This window comes from Odontesthes bonariensis, chromosome 10 (genome assembly GCF_027942865.1).
Source record: "Odontesthes bonariensis isolate fOdoBon6 chromosome 10, fOdoBon6.hap1, whole genome shotgun sequence".
Classification (NCBI taxonomy): domain Eukaryota; kingdom Metazoa; phylum Chordata; class Actinopteri; order Atheriniformes; family Atherinopsidae; genus Odontesthes; species Odontesthes bonariensis.
The window spans coordinates 29,054,723-29,066,644 of NC_134515.1; the positions used below are offsets into that span (position 1 = coordinate 29,054,723).

At 40.3% G+C, this 11,922-nt stretch overlaps 1 protein-coding gene across 1 annotated transcript; it reads left to right on the forward strand.

Annotated features, from left to right (window-relative positions):
* Positions 1-3,669: 3,669 nt before the first annotated feature.
* scrt2 (scratch family zinc finger 2) lies at positions 3,670-11,922 on the forward strand. Its single transcript, XM_075475176.1, has 2 exons — positions 3,670-4,154; positions 7,496-11,922. The coding sequence occupies exons 1-2, from the start codon at positions 3,998-4,000 to the stop codon at positions 8,293-8,295; spliced, it is 957 nt and encodes a 318-aa protein (XP_075331291.1). The 5' UTR covers positions 3,670-3,997; the 3' UTR covers positions 8,296-11,922.

Here is an 11,922-nt window from a genome sequence, read left to right on the forward strand (position 1 = left end):
AAGTTGACCAGAAGTCCGGCATTTAGAAGAGAGTGAGGAGCAAGGCAACTTGGAAACAAACAGAAAAAGCAGCCAGCTGCTAGATACTAGTAAACTGAATGATGTTTCAAGCACATTTTCTTCAAGTCATCTTTAACCTGTAGCTGACTTGTTGCACGCTAAATTCAAACACATTAAAACACTGTAATAATTGATTAGCAGAACATGTTGCTGTCAATTAGAAACAGATTACATAGAATATCTATGATGGTGTTGGTGTAAATATGCTGGCTGATGCTTTTCCTATTACAGGTGATTACTACCATTATGCCAACAGCTGGTTGAGATAGCAGAAATCAATATTCTAGACCACTTCTCTAGTATCAGTGCAGCAACAGTGTTACAATGAGTGCTTCTTCATTTTCAGTTTTTATTGACAGTAACGACTCTATTTTATGATCCCTTATGTGTTTTATCAGCATCCTATCTAAAAGTGTCCATTTCATAATGCTGGGGCCAATGTATGGTTTAAAGTCAATGTATGTATGGGAAGCCTCCAAAGATCAAACCAAGAACATGCATTTCTGAAAAAGTCCAGAAATCGCTACAACCTGCTCGTATCTTTGTTCATGTGTGCACTGTTAGAAAAGCACTGATTAATAATGGTGAAAATAAAATGAAACACTGCAAAGGAATCCACTGCAATTAAAAAGATGGAAAAAAAGAAATATGCTGGTTATCTTGAGTTTGCAAAAGATCAACTGGATGTTACACAACATCTAAAAGGAAATATCTTGTTTAGATGGAAGAGGCTTTGCACACTAAAACCGAAAATTCATCCCAACAACGCATGGTGAGGGGAGCATCATGTTTAGCGGCTTCTTTGCTTCCTCAGGGGGTTGATCCTTTATCATTTTTGAGGGGAAAATAAATTCTTAAAACTGATACGCCAGGGCAGGAGACTAAATCTGAAGCTGAGGAGACGGGTCATGCAATACATCAAGAGAGAGACCCTAACTTTACAAGTAAAATCAAAAACAGGAATTGTTTAGAAGAAGAAAAGTCCTGAATTGGAATGGAGTTGGATATTTTACCCTAATGAGATGCTGTAGCATGACCTGAATATTGCTGTTCAGTTGATAAAGCGAAGAAACAGTGATGAATAGAAACAGTGTTTGATGTAGGAACAGCTCAACATTTCTGGCAACTTTAAGTCATTTTCTCAAGCAAAACTGTCCAACAATTTCAGATTTTTCTGGTGTTTTTACATATATGAGAAGTTCAATATCTATATGAAAAAACTAAACTTTTTTGGTCACCTTGAAGTCCTGCTGGGGATTTGATTTCACAGTTTCTCATGTAAAAGAATGGAACAACAGAAAATATAATCAGCAAATTAAAATAATAAGAAAATGGTTAGCCTTTGCCAAAGTCTGTCCACTCCTACTATTAACACCTAAGTACTTCCACAGAACTCGGTGAACTTATAAGACCGTTTGCCGTATTTACTTTAAAGAGGTAAAGTGGATGTGTTCTGCTGCATCATACAAAGGAGTGAATAATGAGAGCTTCTGGAAAAGGTGAACTGTAGTTCAAGAAGAGACAGCCCACAGGTTTGAGAAGCTGCTGGAAAAGGTCAATATGAGCCAAGGAGGGTTCATTGTTCATTTAGCCTCACTGCTGTGCGGAATAAAATCTGAAGAGTAAGTAAGCAGCAACAAGCATTTTTCTTCTTTATTCCAGAACAAAACATGATCTACAACAATGTTTTACTATCAATGAAAATAGGTGCAATTAAGTGACTGAAAAGTCAGAACCGATTATCTTGTGTGAGATATTTCACTACAAGATATCGTTCTCGTAGAGAAGATAATTTACTAAAAACAGGATATTTTGCTTGAAAATGAAAAGAAAAAAAAGACTGTTCAAACTCAAACTGTTCCCATGACCTATCTTGTCCTTGCCTCTGCATCACTTGTCGCTTGGCTCGGTGACAAAAACGTCAACTTGTCCTGTAATGTACAATCACATACGTGTGATAAATCCTCACCGCTCTGATTTAACAACTCTCAACTCCTGCCGTGTCGGAGCTGCAGGGTCACTGTTGGTGGCAAGGATGATTTAGAGCGACACGGGTAAGAGGGCATGTTGGAGAACATCTACAACACCTATAACCACATTCACACGGAAAAAAAAAATCAGAAATCATTCAAAAGACCTATTCATATTTTTACAAGTTGTCTTGTGCATGTGTGAATGCATTTCTTCCTGGGAAGATGTTCTCCTAAGGTTGGACATGATGTGTACTAAAGTGATTAACTGGAATAAATATCCAAGGGGTTTCAAGTTGTATAAAATCTCACAGAATAAGTGACTATGGCATAAAAGCTTCTAAAAATGTTGAGAGATTCACCAAGCACCAAACAAACAATCGAAAGATATCAGGTTGGTGTTCTGAAAATCTTTTGAAATATTTCAAACTTTCTGCAACCAATGAGAGAAATATTTGACAAACTAATTGCAAGCATTATCCCACATTACAAAAATTACTGTTATATAATAATAAGCATCGTCCAAAGGTGTTCCTATCATGATTACCACTACCCCTCCAACACAGATGCAGAGTAGTAATGCACTGCGCTGATGAGATAAGAGAAACAAAGGCATCAATTTTTCCTTTAATGTTACAATACAATACAATATAATACAATGTTAATTATTAATAATATAAGATAGTCAGACAAGGCATGTGACACAAATGCTTCCTGTTGATAGTGAATCAAACAGGTGAATCAATTCAGTTTCATTTGACATCACCACATTCTATTTTTCCGCTTTCATGAAAGCTTTCATGAAAAATTGTGTATAATGTAGTATAAAAAAATCATACAGTGGTTAATGAATTTACACAAATACAAATCTACCCAGAGATATGTGGCCAATTTAGTAAGCATGGATCTAATTCTGGATTTCACCCTAATCAAAAAAGATGTAATTAATTAATCAGATAATTCACTGCCATGCATGGCAGGACACACATCTGTGCAGCGGTAATGGGGAGGGAGACAGACAAGCTGAGCCGCGCTGCACTCGTACTTCCCTGTAGCTGGCTTGTCAACAGTGCTGGAATCCAGTGCAGCTTGAATAAATGTCCAGTACTCCCAGATGCTATGATAACCTTACCTTTACTGTATGTTTCCTCACAGCATGTGAGTACAGTGCAGAGTTTTCACGGGAAGGAAAGATCTGAGGCTGTTTGAGGTAACAGAGATGACTTAAGGGAGGCAGGGCCTGTACAAGACAAACATAAACTGTGCCACTTCATCTGAAGACAATGGGGGACAGGACACCGAGTGTGCTCTCATCCACATCTCCATTGTCTGCCCATCTCTTTTACTCCTCCTCTGAGCACGGAGCATAAGCGGGGTGAAAGAAGGAGGGGAAGAGAGGAGGAGGGGGAGCAGCAGGGGGGGCAGTGGGGGTCTGGCTGTGTTCTTTCTCCTCTGTCTGTGTGCGAATGCACAGACGGTTCAGTAGTAATTTGATGTGTGTCCCCGGGGACATTTGATGGATTAAAGCTAAGCAGCTCCATTTCGCAGCACCACCTGATCTTCCACTGCCTGTGCCCCATATAAAGGCTGGCGTGATTGCTGATCTCAGCTAGTCTGACAGTCTCTCTCTCCCTCCTCTCTCTCTCTGTCTGTCTCCATCTCTTCTCTTCCTCACTGGTCCCTTAAGCCTGCTGCATCACAGGAGCTATCCAGTGCTGAACAAGGATCGCTTTTATTTTTTTATTTTTTTATTTTTCCGGGGGAAGCTGGGGGAACCAGAGAGTATCACACAGCATTGCCGTCAGCCTTGTTCACCACTGGTTTCCATTTTCTTTCTTGTCTTATGTTTTTGACCATACTAACCACAAGGATTACCGTCAAGCCAGCCCTGCTTGTGTGCTTCCTCAGAGGGTCTTTTATTATCTCTCATGCGTTTTTCTTAGCCCTGTGTTTTCATCCATTGAAACATGCCCCGCTCATTTTTAGTGAAGAAGATCAAGCTTGATGATTTCTCTTCGTCCAATGGGACCACCAACCATCATCACCACCTGGATGACTCGTTCACTTTTGCACGCTCCATCACAGACTCGGTGACCAGTCTTGGGGTTCGTCTCAGTGAAAATGGTGAGTTAACATGCCTCCAGTCTAAGCCGCTACAGTTAAAGATGTGCTAACACTTGTGCCTGTAAACAGCTCCGGTGCTGATTTCAGCATGCCTGACATTTCCACACAGATGGTGCCCTCTTTTTTTTTTTTTAAGCTTTTTTTTTTAATGTCAGGTGAGATTTTTCTTTCGTCAGCGAGTAACATCCTCGCAGTGTGTAAATTAAAGTGACATGTTACGTGCAGCCAGCTGAATTTTTTTTTTTTTTTTTTGCACGAACATCCAAAATAATCCTCTCCAGAGGCACCCCACCCCCATCCCTGTGCTCCCAGACTTTTGTTTTTTGACTCCAGTGAAGGACAGACACAATTCAGGTCACAGCTACGGATTAGTTTATGTAAATAGGGAACAAAACGTGTGTCTAATCAAGAGAAGCTCCAGTTACGTATTTGTATGACTGCAGCAACCCTGTGGTGGCTAAACACGCACAGGCTGACAATATCTGGTCATCCTGTGGACTAAAAAATTCATGAATATGAGAGATGAGTATCAGATGATACATTCGTCCTTAGCTGTTATTGTCCTTGAGTTCCCATCATGGTCCGATCCTCCCTTGCCCCCCTCTTCCCATCCAAATGGAGCATGCACACAGTCTCCCCACCCCCATCGCTCCACTACATCTTTCTCTTCCTTCCGGGCATTTGAAAACTAGCAGGGGTTAGAGTTTCAGCAATGCAGGCCTATTGCCGCCACAAGAGACATCAACATGCTGTACAGTTAAGCCAGGAGGGAGGTGGGGAGCTGGGCTGAAGGGATGGTGAAGGGATGGAAAATAAGGAGACAAAAATGCTTGGGGCAGCAACGAGGCTGATCACGTGGTCGAGGTTGTACAGTAAACAGAAAGAAAGGCACATATCTGCACTGTGGTCAAACACTCTGACCGGCCACACTAAGCTCCCGTCAGAGCTTCACTTTCGCAATCTGCTTTAAGCTTGTCGCTTCCATTTTGTGGCCACGTTTAGAGGGCCATATGTGAGCCTTTGTTGTGATTTCTTAAGACGTTTTCACAGTGCAAGAGGCGGTCCAAGAGCAAAATGTTGTTGATGATAACCACCTGTTATTCAAATGTGTCCTTAACGGGTGAAATTTAAAAGACCAGGATTAGGGGATTTAACTATTTTTGTTGTTGTTGACAAAGATAAAGAGCAGATGTGCAACACTACAAAAAAATAAATATTGTTTATGACTCAAGAATTTTAGTACTAATAATAATTATAAATTTTTCCCTTTTAGCCTCTTTTAGCTTGTACTAAATCTCATCTAGTCTCCCTGTTGCAGGATTTATTCCTTTTTATCAGCATTAATATTCCATTTGTTTGATTTTGTCATTCTATTGTTCTTGAATCTATTGTTTAACACCGTGAAAAAAAACAAGCATTATCTTAAAAAGAAGAAAGGGATAATAAGGTACCATTATCAATGTTGACAAAAACCATTTAATTTGAACAAAAGAATTATCCTTATGTGCTGAGTCAAAAAAGAAGGTAGGAAAAAAATTATTCTCAGCATGGCTAAAACACCTAACATCAGCACTTCTGCTGTGCCGGGAGATTTTCTTTCCTCCCATTGTAGAGACATTTGACTTGAGTGTCTGTCGAACAACAAAGAGGGCTGGTTGAGAGGGTCCATTAATTACATGCTTGCTTTGCATTACAGAAATGAGTCTATGAGCTGTAAAGGCTGATACAGCGCAAGTCCTAAATGATGAGCTACGTGTCTGACCTTGGGTAATTGAAACATAGTAAACACCTCTGCTTGTAGTGATACTGCACTGTGGGCTTTGTTGGTAAAAATCTCTGCAAAATAAAGGGTGCATTGTTGAGTGTGGAGCAAAGACCCTTCAGATAAATTCATGGAAGCTGATAATGTGGCTGATAAACAGGTGGATTTAGCTGCTCTTTATTGCAGCAGCAGCATTTGTAAATTCATTTGTACCTGAAAGAATTAAATTACATAAAGATAAATGCTTTGCCTTTTCTTTCTTTCTTCCTTTTTTTATTTTAAAAGTGTTGCTCTCTCACAGATGAACACCATCTGTGTAGTTTGAAACTGTTGAAGCCATGCATTGCAGCATAATACAGCGTGCACAGCACTGATGTTTGGCTGTCCCGTGTGTCATGGTCATGTCTTTGACAAAGTGGGTGAACTGAGACCATTGGAAATGGAGAAGCTGTAGTGAGAGAGCACTTAAACTGATTTCTTAATGGCTTGTTTCTTGAAAGCACTTCAGCGTGCTCGTTGCTGTAGACAGGTGACCCTCTTCACATACAATGCACGGAATGCTATACAACACATTATCAGTCCTCGAGCGAACTGCGCTCCATAAACCATTACTGTGTGTCGCGGATACTTGATCTTTTCCCCGCATTATTTCTACCTTCCACAGCATTCAACTCCTCAAACAGCTGCACTATTTTACAGATGATAGCATATTGATCAGTTCAAAACTTTGAATTTCATTAAAAAGCAGTCAATACCTAATTTCCACTGCTTGCTGCACACAGTGCTTAGGAATGGCTTTTTTTCTGCAGTTATGCACTATTTGTCTCAAGAAAGGAATTTTACCACATTCTACATTTGTCCCTACAGAATACCAACACAGGATGCAAAATGTCTTGAGTATGTATTCAGCTTCAGGTATTCTCAGCATCTATTGAGGTCTGTTTGAGTCCATTTAGCTGCCAGCAAGCCTTTTAGCTCCTCTGGCAATGAGCTGCTTCAGAGGCAAAGGAAGGACAAGAGCGATGCCAACAAAAATATATCTCTCAGAAATCATGCTTTGAACATTTGGGGACACTTAAATCACTCGCGTTGCTTTGGGGGTTGCTGCATGGTGTTTAAAACTACTACAAAAAAATACATTAGATGCATTCAAATTCATGAAAGCCTTGGAAAATGAGGAGAAATAGGGGCAATGTTAAAATTTACCACAAAAATATGATTCTGCGTGTTTTATCTGTAATGCTGGCACAATGAGCCTACTTTATTCAACAGAGGCTTTATGTTGCATCTTCCTACGCAGAGGACTTCTTTGATGAGTTATTATTACAGTGTTTATCCTCACTGTATAAATGTAACCGTCCTAAACACAGCTGATTATGCCATTTTTCCCTTTCACACAAGTACTGTGTCTACAACCTGTGAGTTCTGTAAAAAAAAATGCAATGAAACTGGTGCTGAAACTCACCATTTTTAAAAAGCCAGTCATCCAACATTTTTAGTATGTAATCATTGTCATGACACTGTATCCTTATGCTTCAGTCCCTCTGGCCAACTCTGTTTGCGTGTGTCTCTTACACAGGATACATCCAGGATTACATCACGCCATCTGTATACCAGGGGGAGAAAAAAATGGAGCATAAGCTGGCTTCGCCGGTGTCAGACCCCCTGTACACCCAAGTGAGCAGCGGAGGAGAGTACTGCGACCCCGACCTAAAGCAACCCGACAGCCCCCAGTCCGGCATGACAGCGAGCGGCTTCTACACTGGTGAATCGGAGGCCCTGGCCGAGGGTTACACCATGGATGCCTTCTTCATCTCTGATGGGCGCTCGAGGCGAAAGGGAGACGGGGAGAGTCGTGGGGGAGGCTCAAGAAGCAGCAGTGCGAACGGTGGGGCTCAGGAGAGGGGAGCTGGTGTGGCTCGTCACACCTGCAATGAGTGCGGCAAGACATACGCCACCTCATCCAACCTCAGCAGACACAAGCAGACGCATCGCAGCCTGGACAGCAAGATGGCCCGCAAGTGTCCCACTTGCAATAAGGTGTATGTGTCCATGCCAGCGTTGGCAATGCACATCCTCACCCACGACCTCAAGCACAAATGCGAGGTGTGCAGCAAGGCCTTTAGCCGGCCGTGGCTGCTGCAAGGTCACATGCGCTCCCACACGGGGGAGAAGCCCTTTGCCTGCGCCCATTGTGGCAAAGCCTTTGCTGACCGTTCAAACCTCCGCGCCCACATGCAAACACACTCTGCCTTCAAGCACTACAGATGCAAGCGCTGCAATAAGACCTTCGCTCTCAAGTCCTACCTGAACAAGCACTATGAGTCAGCTTGCTTCAAGGGCTCTGCAGACGAAGACGACTCTGGATCAGATAACTAACCACGAGGAAGAAGCTAAATTCTGAACCCCTGTTGTAGGTTCACAACCAATAACCCTGTTCACTCTGCCCTCCATGCCTTTTTTCCTCCCTTTTTTTAGAAAGCAATATTTTCACTGAGATTACGTGAAGAAACTCTAATGATTATGGCAAAGACAATTTCAAAAGATGCTGGATTTTTTTCCCTGCACAGTAGCTAATCGTCCACAGAAACATACAATCAAACAACCTTCCCCCAAATAGAGACTGTAGATGATAGTTGTACACACTTCAGCAACATGTGCTCTCACAGATGTGGGAACATATAAACACACTCACATACACAAACACACACACACACACCAATGCACCCGCGTACACACATCCACAAACACTTACACACAATTATTTATGAGGCCTGGCATGTGAATTTTTATCAATGACTATAATGATATTGATATCAATAGTAATAATATTTAGATTCCTGATATTTTATAGGAAATAGGAATGAGAAAAGAAAAAAAAACATAAAAAAGGACTAACAGTGTTCTTTTGTTTTTTTAGAGACAAAATGACCTCTTGTATTTTTATGCTGCTTTTTATTTGCTAAGAATTGAATTCTTTTGCAACTGCCAACATGAACTTTTTATGAAAATGTGAACTATGACAGTATTTGCAAAAAAGGGAGATCATTTTAAAAGGTAAAAAGACAAACCCCTTTTTTTCCACACCAATGTTTCAATTCAACGGATGTTATTTTTCTATTTGATTTTTCTAAATTTATTTTTTTGTGCTTATTATCCCTCGTTGATCAAATGAATCTTTGTAACTGTGGGTACTTTAAAAAAAAAAAGCTCATTTTAAATAAGCTATAAAAGATCACAAGTCATTCAATTCAATTCTGCAAGAGCAGTGATTCCAAAATGTTGACCTGTTGAACAGGTGGTCACTCACTCCGTCTGATCCAATTCACAGTCTCACCATGATATACACACTTAGGCAAAAACATTGAGAGCCAGACCAAATGATTAAATAAGTGCCATGTGCGGTTGACTCGTCTATAGCAATGAAAACTCTTGTTGTTCTTCCTCCACCATGGTGGCTTCCATAAACTTTGCTGCCTTCATGGTGCATCGTCCGGTCTGAACAAGCAATCTTCACCCAGTATTTGAGGTGCTCCCTCTCCACCAGTATTACCTCAGATTAAAGGTATGGACTCACACACCCTCAGTTACAAAGTGAAGTGTTTGCATTTGTCTGTTTTATATGTCGCTAAAAGCTCAAACCATGGTTTTGATGCATACCATCTATTTATCATGTAAATACTTTATTTATTGTCTTATTTATCTATTTATTTATTTATTCACCTTATTTTTGTGTATTTATTGAAGACTCACTTATTTATCATGTATTTATTTATGGTTTATGATTTAAAAAAAATTAACATCCATTGACCTTGTAAGATGCTGCTGATCTTCAAAGAAAATGTTTATATGCATGAAAACTGTAGAGAGTCCATGGGACTTAGTTTTTAAAGAGGAACAATGTACAGTAGCAGTGCTAGAAGACTTCCAATGAATGAATGCAGAAGTGTTTTTGGTTCCGTGGCAATAACTTGACTGACAAAGCAATTGACATGTAAAACAATCACAGCTGTTCTTTTTTTTCGATCAACTTAGGGCAATAAAAAGAAACGATGGAAACAAAACACGAAAATACTGCTTACCTTGCTGTTTCCCAAAAGTCCACTGCCTCCGCCTGACTGGACATTTTTGGCCCATTATTTGGTCTTTAAATCTCAGGCAATAACTTATTTTCAGAAATGGTTGACACTAATGTGGATGTAACCTCACTAATATCAATTAAAATGTCTACTTAAACTAAAAGTGCAGAGGCCAAACATCAACAACCATCATAAAATAGTTACTATAAACGTATAAGAAATCTTAAACTGATACAAGTGGTAAATCCCCCGGAATAGGCTACTGTTCTGCAACATTATCGTTATTACTGTCTTTTGTTTTAAAGAACAACATAATAATTCTCAATGAGGTCACCGGAATAATTAAACATTTAAAACAGTTAAATCTGTCACTCATCCCAAATGTGTTAGAGAAGTTGAAACAGCTCTCTGAGGTGTCAGAGGGAAGAATTCCCCTGAGAAAACATAAGGATGGTTATGTTTTGTCCTAACCAGCACCAGTGGAAATGATCTTCATGTGAACTGCTTTTGAAGCGAAAGTTTTCAAGACTGCTGTAATACAACAATGCAGGGTAATGCACTTCCCACTTCATATGTCTCCCTCCCCTCCCCACCAGCCGTCCTCATCCTGTCCCGACTGCCTCTAAACAGACGCAGTGAGGACGAGATGCGCTGAAGTGGGACTGGTGGAGGGTGGTGGAGTGTGGGAGGATAACAGGTGTTTGTAGACAGACTGCAGATAGGGAGCGTAATTGAGTCGGTGAGCGACCTCCAAGGGGAAGGTCAAGCACCAGCAGGCAAATGCACTGTCAGCTATTTGCATATTCCAAATGGATGGCACCATCGCAGTAACTCTGAGCTCGCCCTGAAAAACAAAAAAAACACCAAACCGAGGAGAAAGGAGAGCACAGAGGAGCTTCCGCTCCGTTTGTCGTTCCTCTCCTCCCCGTTTCACCATCATCCTGTCTAATGCTACAGCTGAATCACTGCATGAGAGCATCCAAACCACCTGTCTCCTGATTAACTTGCAGAAACCACAGTTTGCCACATTGATGTATTATTAAACAAATGCAGAAATCATTACTTACAACAGATTCTTTTATATATTTTCTATTGTGTGAGAGTGTCTCAGAATTCTGGGGGCTGTGTTAATAAGGCAGACAGCAGCCCCAAAATCATTAAAAAACATAAACTGGAAAAGAATTGTAGGCTTCTGTCTGAGTGTCAGTATCGAACATCTTCCCCTGAGACAAACTAATTACAGACAAGGAGGCACAATTTGATTGGAAAACATTTGCATCTAGATGTATAGAAACATTGTTCCTCTTTGATGATTTTGTAAATATAGTTGTAAATACATCACAGCAATAATATGACAATGCATGTAGACATTTAATTGCCCTTTTTCTATTCACGTTGTCTTTTTTTCTATTTAAAAAAAAAAAAGAAAGACAAATACAGGTACCAACTGCAGTCTGGGTGGCCATGTGAATCAGGGAGTGTCTTGATTAAGAAGCTATCTGTTCTAGGTTAAAACAAAATCTTCCAACTCTGTGTATTCTCAAAGATTTGATCGTGTTCTTTATGATTTTCTTCTGTTCTTCCTTTCTTTTTATTTATGTGCCCAGCTTGGCTGCGCAGCGAAAAAGTGCCAAAAAGTATGATTTCCATGACAAAAGCCTTCAACATATGGTTGGCTGCTTGAAACCTTCCATATGGTCCTCAAAGAAAGAAAGAAAGAAAAAAAACTGATTAAGATTTTCCACTTTCTTTCTCATTCTGTCTCTTTCTCTCTCTTTATCTTTCTCTCTCTCTCTGTTCCAGCTAAGTATGAAGAAACTTAAGCCATGATTGCTGAGGGGTGTTTTGATTTATCTTGTTCTGCTACAATTAATAATGATGACAACAATAGCAATGATAATGTTAATAAAAACAATAGCACAAGGAA

What these genes read in the sequence shown, in the direction of transcription:
- scrt2 (XM_075475176.1), top strand. Translation starts at nt 3,998, where the DNA reads ATGCCCCGCTCATTTTTAGTGAAGAAGATCAAGCTTGATGATTTCTCT. An exon ending in GGTTCGTCTCAGTGAAAATG is followed by an intron (nt 4,155 to 7,495) that starts GTGAGTTAACAT and finishes TCTCTTACACAG; the next exon opens with GATACATCCAGGATTACATC.